General features: G+C 31.9%; 1 protein-coding gene across 1 annotated transcript in view; it reads right to left on the bottom strand.

Annotated features, from left to right (window-relative positions):
• Positions 1–7,267: 7,267 nt before the first annotated feature.
• Positions 7,268–20,347, bottom strand: part of LOC118190667 (hephaestin-like protein) — a 51,788-nt gene continuing 38,708 nt past the window's right edge. The window contains exons 13-15 of the mRNA XM_035361427.2: positions 16,903–17,366; positions 12,626–12,784; positions 7,268–7,674 (exon numbers count right to left, since the gene is read on the bottom strand). Of these exons, the coding sequence (XP_035217318.1) occupies positions 7,376–7,674; positions 12,626–12,784; positions 16,903–17,366 (922 nt within the window). The 3' untranslated portion in view covers positions 7,268–7,375. The remainder of the gene's footprint in view (positions 7,675–12,625; positions 12,785–16,902; positions 17,367–20,347) is intronic.

Below are 20,347 nucleotides of genomic sequence, written 5' to 3'. Positions count from 1 at the left end.
TGATCTTCTTCTTTAATTCCTCCCTCCTCAATAAGTGTAATTGTAACGCTGGTGGCCGAAATTCATCATAAAGACAAAAGTCCTTCTTTATTAAAATTTACGTCTTCCTTCATTTCCGAAAAGTTATTTATCAATACCTGGACGTCCATCTTGTGTCAAAGTGTTTCTTAAATATGTTTTTATTATTGAAAATGACCTCTCGCTCGTGGCTGAGGTTACAGGTAATGAATGATAAATACAATATAAGTGAATCGCACACTCCAGAATAACTGCTTGTCATGTCATAGTATTTTACAATTCCTAATTTAGCTAAATCCTTAACGGATTTCAAATTTTGGATTTCTATTCTGAAAGTATTTATAAATAATAAAAGTTGTACTTCAAATGCATTAGTAAAGTGTTCTTTATATGTTTTCTGTATTTTTGAAACATTATTAATAATTTCCGTATTTGTTAACGATGACAGTGTTTTAGGTTCCAAAAATGAAAACATCATTGCAATTTTTGTCATTCCAGTCATTCTGTACTTTAACTCAGTATTTAAAATGTCGAGAACAGCATAAAAAACTGTTACTTTAAAAGACATTTCGGAATTTTCAAGCCTGTTATCCTCACATAACTCATAATTGTACTTATTTTTCTTTTATTTTTCAAATTTAGTTTCTATGCCCCATTTATTTGCAATATACTCAGCTTCTTTCATAATGTCTTCAAACTTGTTTCTGATATCTTGCATATTAATAGAAACGCTTTATAGATGTTGATGAGCTCCATTCAAGTCGATTGACTTTCGATTGTCGAGTCGATTGATTGATTGATCGATCGGTCCTACAGCTATAGCGCAGGACGTGTTTAAAAATTTTTGTTTTTAATTTTTGGCCTGTTATTATGTTTCTTAATGTATGGACACATATATTATATTTATATTCCATATTTATCATCAAAATATTTTATGTTAATATAACAATGCGTTATTAAAAGTAGTAGACATTTGCATTGTTAATGGTAATAAGTTTGGATTTTCAGATAAATGGATTAAAAGTTTAGCTGAATCGAATTTTTAGCAAGTTTTAAATTATAAGAATTTAGTTTATATTTGAGATCACTTTGAAATTTAATTTTAAAGAAAAACTTCTGTTCTTGGCATAGACTAGAGAAATGGCATTAGAATAAGAGCAAGCTTAAGTTCGGTTTACTGTTCCCAATTTTACAAGTATACTTGAGGAGTAGCGTTTCGCACTTCAACACAGCTGTTTAGAGAAGAAAGGGACCCCGCCTCCATTATAAATTTCCAGTGTCTTCCCAAGTTGAGTCACAGTAAAACTTTCATCCAAGATTTTACTGTAAAGATGCCCACTTCCCTTTTAAAATACTGAAACATCAGTTTTTTTTCAGTCAAATTGTACTATTATTATTTTCATATTCCAATGATACATAGCAATATCTTTCTACATTTCCTCTGTACTATAAATATATTTCAGTTAATGTATACTTATTAAATATTTAACAGTAAATATTATGGCTATTCGAATAATTTTAGGAAATTCTTCCACAAGTTTAGGATGAAATAATAATCAGGTAGAAACAAATTTTGTTGACCTGCATCCAAAGAGCTTTGAAGATGACTGTGTAATACGAAATGGAAATTTTAAAATTAAACACAAAAAACTTATGGTATAAGGATTTATCTAAACTTAAATACCCACTGTAGAAAAATATGATGATTCCCTTCCAAGTTTCAAGCTCCCAGAAATGTTTAATAATTTGTAGTTAAGCTTATTGACACTAACGTATATTTCAAGATGAGTACTCACACTCTGTCGCATGGATTCTAAAAGTAGTACACATAAATACTTGTTTAGGAAACAAGTATAAAGTTTCTTCATAATTAGTAAAAATAAAATTGTATGAAGCAAGTTTTGCGTATTTCGTAGAGAAATGCGCAAACTTTCATTTAATGAAAATAGGTTTGTTGTACCCCAGGTAATCAGAAAGCAAAAATCAGTTAGGAAAAGCGAATATAGTTTAGGAGCATTAATATTTATGATTATTTTTATCTGTTTTATTTGCGTCTTAGAAAGCTATCTATGTCTCTGAAATTAATGACCTCAGATTTCCAGTTTTTACATTGCTTATAAATTAAGCAGTATCAATTTTCTATCTTAATCATTAATTTGTTAATGACAAAAATATAAAAAATGAATATAATGTATGGGAACATATATTAACGGAAGCTATTTATGTCTTAGAAAAGTTATGCAGTGGTGCCAAAATGAAAGATCATAATGTACAAAGGGATTTTATGAGTGAAAATCGCATCATTTACTATTAAAGGGTATTAATTAAATTTTTTAATTTACGAAAATTATTGAAAAATTGCAATAACGGGGATAGTTCTTTTCTGAAATATTCCATTCGTTTTTGTAGTGAAAATAGCAATGTAATTCGTGTTCTTTCAAATGTTGAAATGCAATTTAAATTTATTAGGGAAACGCTGCCATTGATATGTTTAATATTTTCGGTAATTAATTTATCGAAATTTATCTACTTTTAGTTGTGTGATGCCATTTTTATTATCATTATTATATTATTATCGATGATTTCACGAACTGAATGCTGTGGAAAGTAAATTAAAAGCAAAAGTAAAGTAAATTGTAAAATTTCATTTCAAATAACGATTAGAAAGCACTCCACGATGGCGTTCTTCCCCTTCGGCAAAAAGTCCTCGAGTGCTTTATTATTATATAATAATTCAATTCAATTCTGTTTAAATACCGTACAAGTTATAGCACATTACTGAATTGTACGCTTAAATGTTTCACGTTGTTAAAATGAATTGTATTTTTTCTAACGAAGGAAAATTAATATATTACGTTCAAAACAAATTTAATGTCTTCAGAATTATCTTTTACAGATAAGTGTGAATTTTTGGTAGATAGGTAATTTTCAGGTTAAGAAACACCACAGCTCTTCTCTTTTCTAAAGCAAATCAAGTAAATCCTCAAGCATTAAAATATGCTTAGAAAGTAAGATATAGTTTACGAGTTCTGTGCCTTCAGATTTAATTCTCGATTAGGGATTTTAAAGAATTCCTAACCTGCATTTTATCTGCAATGTGAGAATATTTTGAAAATTTTGATATGAAAATTGGATCAATATTGATTTACTCATCATTTCAAGTAAAAATATTCGTCCATTCTATTTTTCCTCATGAGGGAAGAAAAAGTAATGAATTTCGATAAATTGAATGAAAAACAGCAATTAACACCGGAAATTAATTGAAATGTTTAGCAGCTTAATGTTTGAGCATCTGAATGAAACTATGTGTTCTTAGCCTGTCGTAAAACTTCCCCTTTTTATTCGGACCTTGAAGTCATTCAAAGATCCCTAAGCCGAACGGGAAATCTCTCCTTTCCAAATATGGTGTCATAAATTCTTCGCGTTTCCTGGACTTAGAACGGCATTTCGACATGTGGGTGGGGCAAAGTCCTTTCATGCCACAACTGCTCAACTTACGTCAATGATTTTGTGTCCTTAAATAAAGAAAAGCATGTATTGTGGAGTTAGTAATTGATACTTACGAATGATTCCCCCCTCCAGATTATTAATGTAAAAAATAGAGGGAAAAAAAAAAAAAAAAAAAAAAAAAAGATCCGCCATTACCTTTGCGAATTTGCAGTGTCAATCGTACTTCTAAATCCAAAATTTTGCCGTCTCTTACCCTGCCTCCTGGTGCGACTGCACAGGTTGTAAGTACCGTCGTTTTTTACATTGTGAATTCAAACATGCATTCATTCAAACATGCAGATTCTTCCTTATTTAATTTCTTTAGAAATAATACAGGGTGAAATTATTTGGTGGCAACAATTTGAAAAGGGACACGCCGTTATATAATCTGATTAGCCGATGAGTATCTTTAATTCGTGATGAAAATAATTTCTAATAATTTCTCTCCGAAGTTACAATTTTTATCAGAATCGAAACGCTATAGTGACAAGCTATAGCAAGAAACAAAGAAGTTAATAATTGTTTACATACAAACATGTGTATTCTTATTTACGCATACACAATTTGAAAGTTTGTTTAACAAGAAGGAAAAAGTTTAACAAATAAGATAAAAAGACGAGATTATCATTATTTATTCTCAAGTTTGTCTACCTTGGTACATTTTCACTGAAAACTTAGAAAGTTTACACAGTTTGTTTATTTTTAATTTAAGTTATTCAATGATTAACTAAACTGATTAGAATTATTTGAAAGAAATGTCAGTGTAAGAATTTAATATTCAGTTCTCCATCTATTTGAATTACAAAATATAACCAACAAAAGTGTCTTGCAGGTATCAATCTTTAGATTTTAGACAGAAAATAAATCGAAATTTGGATTTTTTAAGCGATATTATCATTATTGTTTATGTTGTTTTGATAAATATTTAGTAAGCCACAGTTTTTCAAATTGAGTATTCGGCACGCGTGCAATTTGAGTTTGGGACCACAGGCCTAAGATTCAGAAAATGCTGCAACTATATTATTACCTATATTTATTGCATTTTACTACGAAATGACACGAGCTATTGTTAAAAAATTCAAACAAACAAACAAAAAAAAAAGTAGAAATTTATTCGAGAGGGGGAACGAAGAATCATTTCAGATTCTTGTATAAAACTACAATTTTTAATGAACAGTTCAAACTTAGAGTAGGCTTTTATTTAAGTCGTATAATGAAAGACAACGGAAAAATAAAAAGTTCTATTAACATCAGCTTGCCAACGTAGTGGTGCCATCTATCGAGAAAAAAGTAAAGTAAAATATGCTTTCACATTACCCGCGCAAATTCGATCTAAAAGTACTGTGAATTCCCGCATCTGTTGAAAAATGGAAATTTTTTTCCTAGCGTATCTCAAAGTTAAAGGCAATGGAATTCAAAATATAAAAATTGTGTTAAACTAATACTCCAGCACAAGCTTTTGCAGTCAATCTGTCAGTAAAATATTTCTTGTTTCCGAAGGAGTAAGCTATTTTTTCATTAAAATGAAAATAAAACATTGAAACTTATTGATGGGAAGAAATTATCTAAGATTCTTGTATTAAATATAACATCAGAATTATTCTGCTTTTAAGAGTGCTTTCAAAGTTAGAATTTTCACCAATTTCAGTTTCAGTTAAGCTGAAATTGGTGTTGAGGTATAATCACAATGGAATGATAACCTTAACAAATATAAAGCTTACAGCATGCCAAAAAACTAGCTCAGTGCAGTTTTGTTCTTTCCTAATTCATCCTCAAATCAGAAATACTCCCCCAATTCCATATTTCTGGTTTCATCCACACTCTGGAAATTTTTTTTCTGATGCCATGAATATCTACTTTCGTCCACTGAAACAATTTAGAAACAGAGGCTCCCCCTACTTTGACTGAGCTGATCTTCGATTTCTAATATTATTAGCCTAAAAGGAGCTATCAGTCTTGAAATGGGATTTTGCGTCGGTTCACTATAAACAACGAATCACTTTTTACGTTGCTGCCACCAAATATTCCCACCCTACATTATTTTAAAAGACATTTAATAATGAAACATTTGCATGAATGTATGAACTTTCCTTTCATTGTGAAAACACACTAGGGCCCTTCAGTTTTGAATAACTCCATCCGAACATGTGCATTTGGAAGCACGAATTCTGAAATTTGTTTCTATGTTATTATATATTTCATATTTTGTAAAACTCTAACCATTTTTTAATTACCATACTGAACGATTTCAAAGCGAGCTGTGGCAACACTGTACGGAATGAAATATTTTTACTTCCAGCGCGCGAGACTGTCTATCGGAAAATATGCTATTTCTAAGTAGCATGTGATTTTGGTGTTGAATCAAAGTTAATGTTTCGAAAATTGTGATATTTAATAAGTAAGTGCGAAAAACGTGATATTTAATAAGTAAGGTTACCAACGAAACATTAATAATAAAAATACACACGCAAAAAAAAAAAAAAAAAAAAAAAAAAGAAAAGGTTAAGAAAACTGATCACTGATGTGATGGATTGAGAAAAGACTGAAAAAAGTAGAAAATGTTTGCCAACACTTGACAGTACATCGAGAACTCTAAACATATGCTACTTTAAAATTTTTTTTATTTTGCTATTGAAATTAATTGTATATGGCGCAAATACGAGGAAAACGGCGCTTAATAATAATAAGAGTGTTAGGATGAATGAGCTCAAGAGCAGACTGGTAGACTGCGAGCTCTGCAAGACTGCAAAAACCTTAACAAAGCCTTTTGAGCGGGTGGGAAGAAAAAAAAAAAAAAAAAAAAAAATCCTGTTTTTAATTAGCATTATGTTAAAGATAATTTTTGTAAGCGCATAAGTCTGCATTTCAGCATATATTGGTACTATTTCAAAGAAAGCCGGCAATGATTCAATCCCTAATACGTGTCATCTAACAAAATTTCCATTTAAACTACCGCATTGGCCCAAATACGTAATGTTTTCCTTTTAAAATATAGTTTTATAAAGCACAGCCTAACTTACGAAGATAATTTATCAATTATCTTTTAATTTGTATGTTAAAAGCGAAAAATAGTTACTCAGTTTTATTTCAAGACCTTTAGACAATTTAGTTGTTTTTATTAAGGAACATTTTTGGAATATCAAGCTTATGCATGGTCGGTTTATTCGATTGTGGCAAAGAAAGCGCTCGAGGGCTACCTGCCTAAGCGGGGAGATGTCTACGTGGAGGACTTTCGTAGTCCTCCACGTAGGTAAGGATTTCGAGCTAAGGATTTCGAAGCTAAGGATTTCGAAAGCCTTTTTTTCTTGGCCTCGTATACATGCTACACATGGGAATAACCACGAAAACGCCCATACAGCCAAACCATTTGTCTAAGAATAGAGTTTCTCCCGTAAAACATTTACGATAGATATCACCTTATCACATGCCTGTGCGTAGTCTGCAGCGAAAGTATTACGAATGTAGTCTTATTTTATGCGTGATGCATCAGGACAGTATGATATTTCTTTTGAACATTTGATCTTTCCTTTCTTCTTTGTGTAGTATATACTTAACCTCTTACTGCAGTAAACAGAATTATTTCTTTCTCCACTTTCTCTTTGTTGATCGAGTAGACTGATCATAAAATTTTTTTTTGCCCAAACTCAGTGAAGTTTACAGCAATCTAAGCAAAGGTTAACTGAATTTTCTATCTTTTCATGTGGATAATAAAGCTTTAATCATTATATAAAAACACTCCAAGGGGAAAAATTGAACATAATAGGAAATTGAAATGCACTTTATTTTTCATATAACTTAAATAAACAGCCGTCACAAAATGGCACATATATCATGGACCATTTTCTTAACTATTTCAGATTTTTCAAACTCATGCAGTGACTGTGAATGTGACTGCCATGCCATATCTCATATGATCATCCACGTGGCAATGTAAAATCCATGTTCCTGGATTGTCGTTGATCATTTCGACTGTCTCGAAATATCCGGGAAAGAGGTCGACTACATCTCCCCTACGGACAGTATCGGATCGGATAAGGAATGTTTGGCCATGGAAGTGTGCTGTGTGTAAGTCCTCTTCGCTGCCCATCCCTAAAAGATACCACGCTGTTTTTGTACCATTCCGTGCCACCAGACCTTCTAACGTGCCATAGATTCGACCATTCACAGCTGCAAAAAGAGCACAGTTTTAATTGCTATTTAATATTAAAATGAATTTCACTAAACATAAAAAGTTTTTGAAAATAATGTTACACATAATATTACACGAATTAGTTTATCAGTTGCATAAATTAGTAATTTTTTGCATAATCTGTATTGACAAAAAAAAAAAAAAAAAAAAAGTTAGGTAATGAAAGCAGAAATTTTTTTTTTTTTTTTTTTTTTTTTGGTCATTTGAAAATTTGAAAAATTTTCAAGTTGCTCTTTTGAGTCAAAGGCTGTCGAACAATCACTAGACAGTGTTATTTTGTTCCCGAACAATACAGACATAATGGGCATTGAATACAAAAAGCTAAAGCGAAAAAAAATTACCAAGCAGGAAAATTGCACATCTTCGACAGTTTGATAAAATGTGAAATTTACTTTTGGAACCAACACGCTAAAAAGAATAACCACAGCAAAACGCAGATTTAGATCAGTAATTTCCAATGAAGACTTTAGGGATGCTATTGATTTATGTATGCCGCACTGGTTCGAATAGAAAATAGCTTCAATATATAAGCAAACACCGCTTTTTTGAAAATGTTTTACACAGTAATACAGGATTTACAAATCACATAGCTTTTCATACGCAAGCTTGATATATGCACAGCGTTGTTCAGGAAACGCAAATTAAATAAATGATAAAAAAAGAATGTAAATAAGTTTTATTTAAAATAATTGTTGAGGGATAAGCGACAAATTGTCTTAATATGCTTTTGAATGTAAGCCTGCGTATTAGGTATGGCTTTAAGAAGACATTTTTAAACTAAAAAAATTACTTTATATATGCAATGCGGCAAAAACATTGATATAATTATACAGTATTGTTTAATCCTGAATACAAAAAGAACAGTTTGTCTCTCAAAAAGCATTACGTCGTAGTTATTCTCTGTGCCAAACGAAAGCAGAATTTTTGCAATTATTCATATTAAAGTTAATCGGCTGAAATTGCACGTATTCTTTTAAGCTTGTTTTCAACTTCAGCCAAAACTATCAAGAGCTTGAATATTGTGCAAAGTCGTGTTCTTCACCTGATTACTGGAGTAGTTAAGATTACTATTATCGATTAGTGCCATGAAATTGCTCACTAACGTGACCTAATATGAAATACGCAAACGTCTGGCAGTTTTACTGCCATTGTAGACTACTACATTGTAAACAAGATATTGTAGACAAGATATTGTAGACTACCGGAAAAGTTCTAATTTCAGGGATCCTATAAATTTTAAGACTCAGCTGAAATTCAACCAGATCAGTTACCTTTTTGCAAAAGATCTTGTTATGACTGAACAGCATGGCCATATATTTGGACAATGATGCCCTGTAGATTTTAGTAACTTTCAAGTAAATATTAATCTTGTCTTAAAATTTGATAAAGGAAAAATACGTGTCTCCGCAACAGCTCAATTGCACTGTAAATCAATGAAAATGTAATGTCAATGTAAATCAATGTTTTCTCAAAGATCAGTGGATACAAATTTATACTGGCGGTTCAATGAAAAAAAGGGCACATTGACACCGGAGGATAGCGAATCTTTTCCCCTTCACAAAGCAGTCGATAACAAACAACGCAAAGCAGTTTTGATTGTCAGGTGGAAGCATTTCATACCTCTTTTGACAGCTTTTCTGACACAAAAACCACTTTCCTCCAAGCCGTCATCTTTGACGATTCTAGATTTGTTCTTCAAATGTTCTTTCTAATAACAAAAGTTGCAACCAGAAGAGATATTTATCATTGCCGATATTTTCCGAATTCTTCTGCTGATTCTATAGTATTGCAATAGGTCCCGGTTTATTATGAAGCAGAATGAAATGATAGTACAGATTTCCGGCAAAGAAACAAATGACTATCCTACAGAAACACGGAATTTTATAACCTTCCATTCTGTTAAAAGACTGAAAAAAATGGAACTAAGTAAAATTCATAAATTAAATTTTCATGTAAAGGGTAGGGAAAAAGCTTGGTTAAGTCTTCTGAAAAAAATCATCTACTTCGCATTAGACTCTGGAAATCTTTAGTCTCTTTATGACTCAATCCATGAACAGAGAACATTTAAATAAATAAAGTTAGGGAATTTCAATTATTCCTTTTTTGGAACTCCAAGCAGGTTAATGTATTGTATTTTGTAGAAAAGGAAGGCTAATACTGCTGGAAGGTAGAGCTCCTTCTGTCTGGTTTGTTCTTGTATACCTGTCTCACGTTTTCATTGTGGATTGCAATTTTCTGACTGAGATGATATGTTAATGTGTCAGTTCATCTTGTGGTTCCTAATTTCTCCTAAATAGGAAGATTACTGTTGTTTTAGTACTTCACAATATGTTTAATACTCAAGTGCAAGAAATCAAACTGCAAAGTTGTTGTCATTACAACTCTGTAGTGTCCAAGTTTAATATTTGTGATGTATAAAATCGTCAAAATAGTGTAAAAATATCCGGAATGGAAGTTTCTTGCAATGTTTCCTTAATTTTCTCACCCAGGCTTGGAGAGAACCAATTCACAAGTTTGGTATTCTATGCAAAGTTATTGCATTTGCTATTCCATGCAAAGCCGCAGCTATTTTTGAGAATTCTGTTTGGTTCAAGTTCTATTCTTTATTTTAATTGAGCAAAATTAATTTCTCGCAGGGCATTAAGGTCCTCATAAGCAAATAAGGAATATTAGTAATTGTCAAAAGATATCAAGTCCTATAATTTAATGAATATCAAAGCTATCATAAACGCTAAAGTGGCAAGTAGAAAAAGGAAAAGAATGAAAAATAAGTTTTTAAACGCAGTTTTTTACTGTATATGCAAAAGCGACAATATAATTAATAATACGAGATTTATCAGACTAACTACTTATAATGTAAGTCCCATAAAATTTATTATAAGATTAAATAGGCTATAATAGTTGAGAGATTATATTTATTAGACTAAAAATAATAAACGACAATATCATCAAGAGTAAGATATTTATTAGACTAAATACTTATAATGCAAGTTCCATAAAATATATTATAAGATTAAGTATGCTATAATAGGTAAAATACACTCTCAGGAAAAAAAAAAAAAAAAAAAAAAAAAAACACCTATGCACTAAGAAGGAGTTATCCGAATGGGACGGAAATCCGTAGAAGGGATGTACATGTACAGAAAAACAAATGATTACAGTTTGAGAAAAATTGGATGATTTATTGAGATGATAGAGCTTCACAAAGTGAAAAAGTCAGTAACGCGTTTGTCCACCTCTGGTCATTATGCAAGCAGTTATTCGGCTTGGCATCGATTGATAGAGGCTGCGGATGTCCTCCTGAGGGATATCGTGCCCAATCCTGTCCAACTGGCGTGTTAGATCGTCAACATCCCGAGCTGGTTGCAGGGCCCTGCTCATAATGCTCCAAACGTGCTCAAAAGGGGAGAGATCCGGCGACCTTGCTGGCCAAGGTAATGTTCGGCAAGTACTAAGACAAGCAGTAGAAACATGTGCAGTGTGGGGGCGGGCATTATCTTGCTGAAATGTAAGCCCAGGTGGCGTAACCTGAAGGGCAACACAACAGGCCTTACAACTTCGTCGACCTACCGCTGTGCTGTAAGGTTGCGACGGATGACAACCAAAGGGGTCCTACTATGAAAGGAAATGATATTCCAGACCATCACTCCTGGTTGTCGTCCTGTCTGCCAGAAGACAGTCAGGTTGGTATCACACCGCTGTCCGAGGCGTCTCCAGTCTCGTCTTCGCTGGCCATCGGAGCTCAGTTCAAAGCGGGACTCATCACTTAAGACTATTCTAGCCCAGTTAGTGACATTCCAGTGCGAATGAGCTCGACACCACTGCAAACGGGCTTGACGTTGTACAGAGGTCAATGGTAGTCGGCGCAAGGGGCCTCAGCTCCCTTTCTGTGAGCCGTCTATGAATGGTCCTTGCGGTCACTGAAGCACTAGTTGCACGTACAATCGATGATAATGATACATCTGGGGCTGTGAGTGCCACTCTGACGGTTGCTCGGTCTTCACGTTTTGTTGCTTCTCTAGGCCTACCGCTTCTTTCTTGACGCTGTGTGCGGCCATGGTTCACCCATTCCTGCCAACATCGTCTGATAGTGGCATCTCTCCTGCTCAAATGTCGAGCTATTCGCCGATAAGACCAACCGGCTTCTTTGTGTCCAACTACACGACCTCTCTCAAATTCTGACATCTGCGCATATCGCTCGCGCACCTGTATGCTAGGCATAGTTATTATCTACTAGAGTACACAGAATGAAATTCTTGAAGAATTTATGACCTGGAATCGTAATTTCTCCTCATAAATATCCTGCCAGTTGCGCAGATCAGATGCGCTGTAGCGACAACCCTTCATTCATTGGAAGACAAAATGCAAAATTTTGCATTTTCCATCATTGGAAGACAAAATGCAAAATTTTGCATTTTCCATCAATTTGTATCCAATTTGCTTTATATCGTCTAAATATAAGCTATCTCATATTTAAAAGATTCAAAATATTTTTTAAGGAAATTGTATTATTTTTTTTGCTCTAATTTATGTTAAAATTATAGGAATAATTAATTTTTTTTGTATTTGTAAATATGCATTATGCAAATTAATTTCAGAATAAACGATAACAAAACATACATCCTTTAAAATTGGAAATTTATTTAATGTAACATTATTTGCTTCTCCCAAATGTTAAATATAAAGAAAGTTAAGTATTTTCATTATTTTTTCGGTTATAAAGGAGAATAATTGCATATGTAATAATTTTAGTAAAGATACAGAAATTTCTTTAGAATAAGAATTAGCTATTTCAACATTAAGTTAAATTCTGCTGAATGTAGAAACGTATAGTTAATGAAATCAAAACCTTGAAAATTTCCATTACATACATATATTAAGAAACATCATTACATATTATATTCTAAAAGTAGCAAAATTGCTTATTACCATGCATTCTGTTACTTGTTCTAAAATTTCTGTCATTGGGATTGACAGAATAAGGTTGTCTTGTGTATCTCATGATATTTTCCTGCAAGTACCAGCTTTCGTTCTCATCAAAAATGGTGTATAGCACTACAAACTCCTGTTCTGCATCAGTTCTTGCACCTAGAAAAAAATGAAATCATAAGTAAAATTATCATTCACAGTTTCATTTCTATGGGAAAAGCTGGAAAATTTGTATTCACGTAATAGCGCTGATTTAATCATTCTAAAGCTACGCTCGTTCTCCGTTTTAAAATTCCTTACACAAGTAAATCCTCGGTACGCAACGCGAATAAAATTGGAAGGTTTCGGATGATAATTTGCATATTTTAATAATAAGATAATTCTGTTAAACGTTTTATTTTCGATCCTGACATTATTCAGTTTAAATGAGCAAAAATTTATTTTCAAGCATAAAGTGCTTTCTTCTGACATTAAATTATATGTTTCAGCAAAAAAAAAAAAAAAAAAAAAAAAAAAAAAAGGGAAAAATTGCAATGTTATAAAACTACAATTTTTGATTTCCTCACATCATAATTCTCAGCAAACGCACGCACTCCTTCATCAGTTTTTCTGACAATTGTTAATTTTGTTTTGGTTGAATTCAGAGTTATTTCAGAGTTATATTTACAAATCAAGCAGCACTACAAAATATTTCTATACACTTCATAAGATTAAAGCAGATCGTCGAAATAACTTTAGAAATAATTAATAATATAAGTAGAAATAACTTTGGAATAAGACAGGCACAGACTATAAATGATAACTGAACACAGGAAGAGGAATTATGCGATATATTAGAGATCAAAGAACTCATTATAGAATGCTAAGGAAACAAGATTTCACAACATTTCACTCATTGTATTTTATTTTCTAATAATTTGTAGATAGCCTGTAGAGTTTCCTTGTTTTTTTCGTTATCATCCAGTGGCAGACCCTACTGAAAAGACTACGCAGGGAATTCTCGTTATGTATTGAAAGAATAGATATTTCAGAAGTTTTAAATAACCTTATAATGTTCCAACCTAGCCTAGAATTTACAACTGAATGTGTGGAACCTTGAGAACTGGTAAGCGAATAATCGCTTTAGTTCAGGAGACAGACACGTAAACTTGAGATGGGTTAATTACCCTTTCTTGCTCAAAATAAAGTTCACAGATGGCCCTTTCTCAGGACGTACATAAAAGCCTCCACTTGGGATTGAACTCAAGAATACTAAGAAATAAAACTTAACTAAAAAGATATAGCCGAAGCTATTAAAATTCTACAAGAGTTGGCACCTTAAACGCTAATAGCGTTTAAACTATCAAGGGCCTGAAATATGGCCGAGCGTAGTAATAGCTTAGAGAGAGTGAAGCCAAAAGGCAAACGCGCACTCGTCAGAATCTCTGGCTCTCTAACGAAGTCAGTGGAACTTCGACTTTTAAGTACTGCTCTGCCTTTATTCGCATTTAACCGTGATTCTAAAAACACATTCTGGTAGGAAATTGTAAGCTGAAATTAGGAACGACAGGAAAGTGGCTTTAACTAAAAATAACTGTTAACAACTTAGGATAAAACTTACAACCATTTTATTTGAACTTAACAGAACGTACTTTCTCAGTGCTCACAATTTACCACCACCTGTGGCTAAGTAACTCGAACAGAAAATAAAAATGTAAAATCACTATAAAATAAGATGGGCTATAGAAGTGTCTCCTTAATTATCTAAACCGCAAATTGGCTGCACACAGCAAAGCTTAACCTAGAATATTAACTTAGAAGAAGCCAAACAACAAAAAATCAGCGTTAGATTTTCAAATTTTTCACAGGACTAGTTTCGATGGTTTTACCGAACCATCATCCTCAGCTGCAAAAGCGTAAATGTACCAGGTAAGATATAATAATAAGATAAGGAAGTCTGGGCAGGAGATAAGCTACTGGCTCCATCTGTTGATGAAACCAGAATTTAAACATAATTTCTTTAAAGGGTGAAGGCAAAAATAGATTGAACTTAGGGTCGTTAATTAGAACAGAAAGATCTTTTTGAATGTGAAATGTGTGTTTTCGGCAGAAAGTGTGATTTTTCGGTCACACTTTCTGCCGAAAATCACACAGTTCGGAAATCACATGCAACAGAAGTTTTCTCTAAAACAGGAAACACAGAAGTCTTCTGTTGCTCAACATTGTTGGTCAGAAAATCACCCTTTCAATTTTTCTGCTGCCAAAATTATTAAAAAAACATCTTCCATTGGTGAAGTGGATTTTCTAGAGGCATTTCACATTCAAAAAAATCTTTCGGTTCTAATTAACGACCCTTATTCCAATCCATCTTTGCCTTCAACCTTTAAAGAAATTATATTTTAGATCTGGTTTCATCAGCAGATGGCCTCAGTAGCTTATCTCCTGTCCAGGCTTTCTTATTTTATCTTATTTAATCATTATATCTCACCTGGTATATTTACGCTTTTGCAGCTGAGGATGATGGTTCGGTAAAACCATAGAAACTAGTCCAGTGAAAAATTTGAAAATATAACGTTGATTTTTTGTTGTTTGGCTTCTAAGTTAATATTTGTTCGGCGTGTTATTGTATCTTAATTAACCTAGAATGTCAACATGATCTAAAGAGAGTGGCTGAGCACCAACTATTCACATCAATTTGGAACTAACTCTCCTACTACTACTCTTAAAACCGCTGCTTAAATACGGATTTCGAATTCACTTACATTTGCATACTACATCACTAAAAGTTACATTCTGGAAGGAAACTGAAATCAGAAGAGAAAGGAATTTATAAGTTTCACAACTAAAAATAATTGGTTAGACCAAAATAAAGTCTTTACTAGTTTATTCGAATAATTGAAGCTTTTAATTTTTTTCACGTGGGTCATCTCAATCTGCATCTTATGTAAATAAAAAATTGTAACACTCATTTCTTTTTTAAAGTAGTAGCTAAGAAACTTTAAAAATTTGCGAGTTTTAAAAAAATAAACAGAAAAAGCGTTTAGATTCTAAAGTAATTAATTTGATTTCTTTCGAGGAATTAAATGCATCTCTCATGTTTTCTTGGGTTAAATCTTCATTTCGTTCAGGTAGTAAGTAAAACACCTCGGGTTAAATTTTAGACAGAAACACTTTTTTTTTTTTTTTTTAAAGATTTCTTGCTACATTTTCTTTTAATGCCAAGAATAGGAACTCATTCAGGAAATTATTAAGAAGCAAACGCAACTTAAAACAGAAACGTTTCGTTTCCAACAAATGCCTTTTTATACCTTCATTATCCTATTTTTATTGCAATTCAATATTTCGTTTACATCAATAAATATGCCTGTGATACAAATTTTATTTTGAATAATTTTAAAGAGCTTATCACGATCGTGATAGTAGAAATAATCGATAATGATAATTATGATCCATAATTAAACGAGATTGTCATGATATTTTAAACAGATAACAAAGCAATGTAACTCACTTATTCACATATTTCTATTTCTTTTTGTAGAGTTTTTTATCCCTAATGATTCCAGCATATGGTTTAAGAACTTTTGATTTGTGGTACATTAATGAGATAAGGATAAATAATAATAAGTAAGTAAAAAGGATATGTTCGAGAGTAATAACTAGAATCAATTGAAAATTCTCACCAGTACATTTACTCATACATGCTTTATAACTTTATAATTTCTTCTTTCAGGTCTTCTCTTCAGAAATGATACATACAGACGAACTATGTATCCACTTTCAATTTTTCAAGGGGTAAAATTAATAAAAACATGGCCTTTATGCAAGTAAATATTCTAAACTGACCTTTCGTTTTAAAAATTAATTTAACTTTCATAGATTTCATTAGCCCTTTTCGAAAGCTCTATGTTTAAATCAATTCACTACGGATGGACAGCAAATTAAACTAAATCTCTTTGCCAGCATTTTACTTTGGAGACCGTTACATTGTAGAATTATACAAAATTTAGATAATTTTTATTTAGTAAAGGAAATTTAGGCACAGAAAGCAAACGATGTCAAAAAATTGTGATTAGATGAAATTAACCAAAATCTCGGTAACATATACGCCATGTCATGGTTAGAAAAACAGTAGATGTTATTACCTGATGAACATATAAGAAGTGATTTGGAAGATAACAAATTTACTATATCTTTGATAAACAGATTACTATATCTTTGATAAACTGAAGTTACTATACCTTTGATAAACAGATTGCATGACATTCTATTTTATCTAGCTCTAAAATTGATATAATTACCACTTTCTGTCAAGATGCCTCGACGACATATCACCAGAGGACCAATGAGTCCAGCGTTAGTATCTTTAACAGGATCCACAGCCGAATAGTAAGCCCATGGTGTGCAATTGAATCCATTCGGTCCTGGTCCGGCTGTTTCTGGTACCAACCACTCGTAAACCATTAAATCTCCTGGAAAAACTGGATCTTCGTCCGATCCTAAATTTCTGTGATTTTTGTCCTGGCTGTGAAGAATTCCATGCGGATGAAAAGAGTAAGGTCTTGAAGCCATGTTTCTGAATGTCACCCGCAAAAGATCTCCCACTTCTGCTTTGATCATAGGACCCAAAACAGCAAGATGACGGGTTTGTGGAGCCTCACATTTCCTTGTTGTGAATGTGGAATCGGTAAATTCTCTGAAGACAGCTTTCTTATATCTTGTTCCTATGCGGTCATTTCCACGTTCGACAAACGTCTTGCTTTCTCTAAACAAACACAAATTATTTAAGATAAAGTATAATTTTATTACATAGTATAAATGAATTTATTATTCATTTTCATAATTTGAATGCGCTTAGCGCAGTTAAGTATTATTATCAGTTATTATACATGTCCTTTAATGTAGATCTTTGACCTTCAAAATAAGGTAGTGCTTTTCATGAAAACAATTTTTTCATGCAAATGGAAGGTATTAGAAATGAGAAAACAATATTTTTCGCGTGATCTCCATATAGAAAATATTCCAAATTATAAAATGTAAATTTTTCTTTAATAAGTTAAATACGAAACTCTCATACCTTTAAGTTCATTATTCGAAGAAACCTACATAATTAATATTTTCTATGAAGCAATAATAATATTTTCTATGAACAAACCCGCATAATTAATATTTTCTATGAAAAAATTTAATTACCAGCGCTATATTTTACCCCTTGGACTTTACAGAAAAATCTTGATTTTAATAACATTCAACAGTAATAACATTAAAGAGTGTTGGTAACAGGCACCGAATAGGGATCAATATCATCAAATTTGTTCTTGCTATTTTAGCGAATTTTGCATCTAAAAATATGATTCGTTTAATGTATTAAATTATAATTAATCTTTTATTCATTGGCATATTTACATTTTTGCACCGAAGACTATAAAATATTAGAATTTATAGTTACAGATTCCCCTTTTCGTTGAAACAGTTACTAAAATTTCAGCTATATTTCGAAAATGTTTTAACAGGAAATAATGTCTAGGATCAACATATAAGGCAAGAAAGACATCAAGCTTCCATTTCGAAAATTTTAATATGTCTAAAATTAATGTTTATTTATTTATGTTTGCGATTAAGCTGAAACTTGTTTTACCTGGAAATGCCATTTATTGCGAAGTTGTTATCTACTGGAAAATATTCGATATTTTCAGTCGTTCAGAAGTAATTTCATTCTAGGTAGTGAGTGGTGTTTCATCAGCATTTTGTATATCTTACCTCCGGATATAATAGACCTTTTTATTAATTTATGGTTTCCTTGTGATGTAAGTAAAATACTATTAAGATATATACCTAAGGTGTGTAGAAATATGCAACAGACCAGCAGATTTTAAGATTGTTTTTACCTTTTGTGATAACCAAAATAATATCTCCAATATTTAGTTAAAGACCTCAGTATTCCTTCTTTAAAATTTAGAAAGATTATTAGAATATTAGTAAAATTTCTTATTGAAATAAAATACTAAGAAATGATAGTAAGAAAAAAAATCATAAGTATAGTCTTGGTAAAATTTGATGCAAAAATTTAATCAATTAAAAATGAATTGGTAGATTCATGTTTGTATGAAGTTAGACAAAGTAACATATTTAAAACATATTTTGTTTATAACCAGTTATCGTATTAATAAAATGTTCCTCATAATATTAAAATCAGTCAGTAGTCTTAAATTGAAAATTTCTTGTAGATACTATAAATTCTTTCAGAGATTTTTCAGTCGTTACATTCGTTGTCTTATTTTATGTTGCCCCCCCCATTTATCATCCATGCAACTTACTTTGCCGTACTTTTACAGTGCTTAGCTAAGGCGCAGTAATTTTGCAGTTGCATGGGAAATCAGTAAACGTAATTTCGGGAAAAATCCGTTGAGTTATAGTTGCAACTAACGCAATCACCTGTCGAACTTTTAATGTTATAAATTAAATATTTATGCATAATCATTATTAAGAGAAATGCACTTAATTGCGTTGCCTGAGTGCGTGAAGATCCGCTCAAGAGACCTAATTTTGTATTGGAAATTATGAAGACGAATGGACTTATGGATCTAATCTGATTCAGTTCAGAGGGATTAGTAAGCAGAAGAAAAACAGAAATATGAACTCTAACTATACTGATTATTTATGGATCTTAAATATTCAAATAATTTATTTAGAAAAGAAACGGGAGGCAAAATCACACTCTTTTAAGCTCCAGAAATTTCTTTTATATGATTAACTATATTACTGTAAAATTTAAAAGTTTAAGAAAATAGCATAGTTTAAATTTAATTTCAGTCTCTTAGAGGATTCTTCAACAAAAATGCTTAGATATATTATTCTCAGTAAAGGAAGTTCCCGTCATATTCTTGCAGTGTTACTCCTTCCTATCAATACGAATATTACAAGCACCATACTAAATTTGATTATTATTATGCTAATGAAATGTCAGTTAAATTGTAGGTTTATCATCAAAATCAGTTTTTCTTAAAGTTTCTACAAACTGACCATAAACGTTCACCATAAACTGACTTTTATTTTCCCTATTAGTTATTATTCTGAAAACAGTTAAATGCAGATTTGCATTTAAGTTGCTAAACTACACTTTACTACCAATCAGCAAACAGCATTTCAAATTACCGGTAATTACCATAGCAGCATATCTGCAATATTAATTATCACTACCTATTCACTTGTCAGAATTATATTATATATAGATTATGAGGTGTATGAGACTCAGGAATGAAATATATATATTAAGCATGTCCCTTGAGCCCCTGAAATATGATCCAGTAGAGAGCAGAGGGCTGATGCTATTGAAATGCAATTCAATGTTAAATGTAATTGATTCACATGCGCATATTAGTATTCCCTTTAATAATAGTGAAATATATTAAAATGATTTTAATGTACTTTGAATTAGAGACTAGCAAATAATAATGCAGAAAATATCTGCATTTGTATAAATTATTCAGCTGCCAATTCGGTTAAGCGTTATTAAAGATTAATGTAAGTTGTTCACTACAACTGTTTTTTGCTGCAGAGTTGCACTATTGTTTTTTAACAACTCGTTAAGTAAAAAGAGAGTTTTCACAATTAAAGCATATATAAACTGTTTTACGCGAAGTTATTAATTTATAATGAAGAAAACCAGGAATAATTAATGCACACGTAAATTTAAACACGTTAAAGAACAAAGAATCAGTAAATAAACAATATGAGTAGAGCATA

The sequence above is a fragment of the Stegodyphus dumicola genome, chromosome 5, assembly GCF_044657685.1.
Source record: "Stegodyphus dumicola isolate Sdum_Otavi_A_Nest chromosome 5, ASM4465768v1".
Lineage (NCBI taxonomy): Eukaryota > Metazoa > Arthropoda > Arachnida > Araneae > Eresidae > Stegodyphus > Stegodyphus dumicola.
The sequence above is the reverse complement of the archived record's forward strand: the minus strand, read 5'-3'. Positions and strand labels throughout refer to the sequence as shown.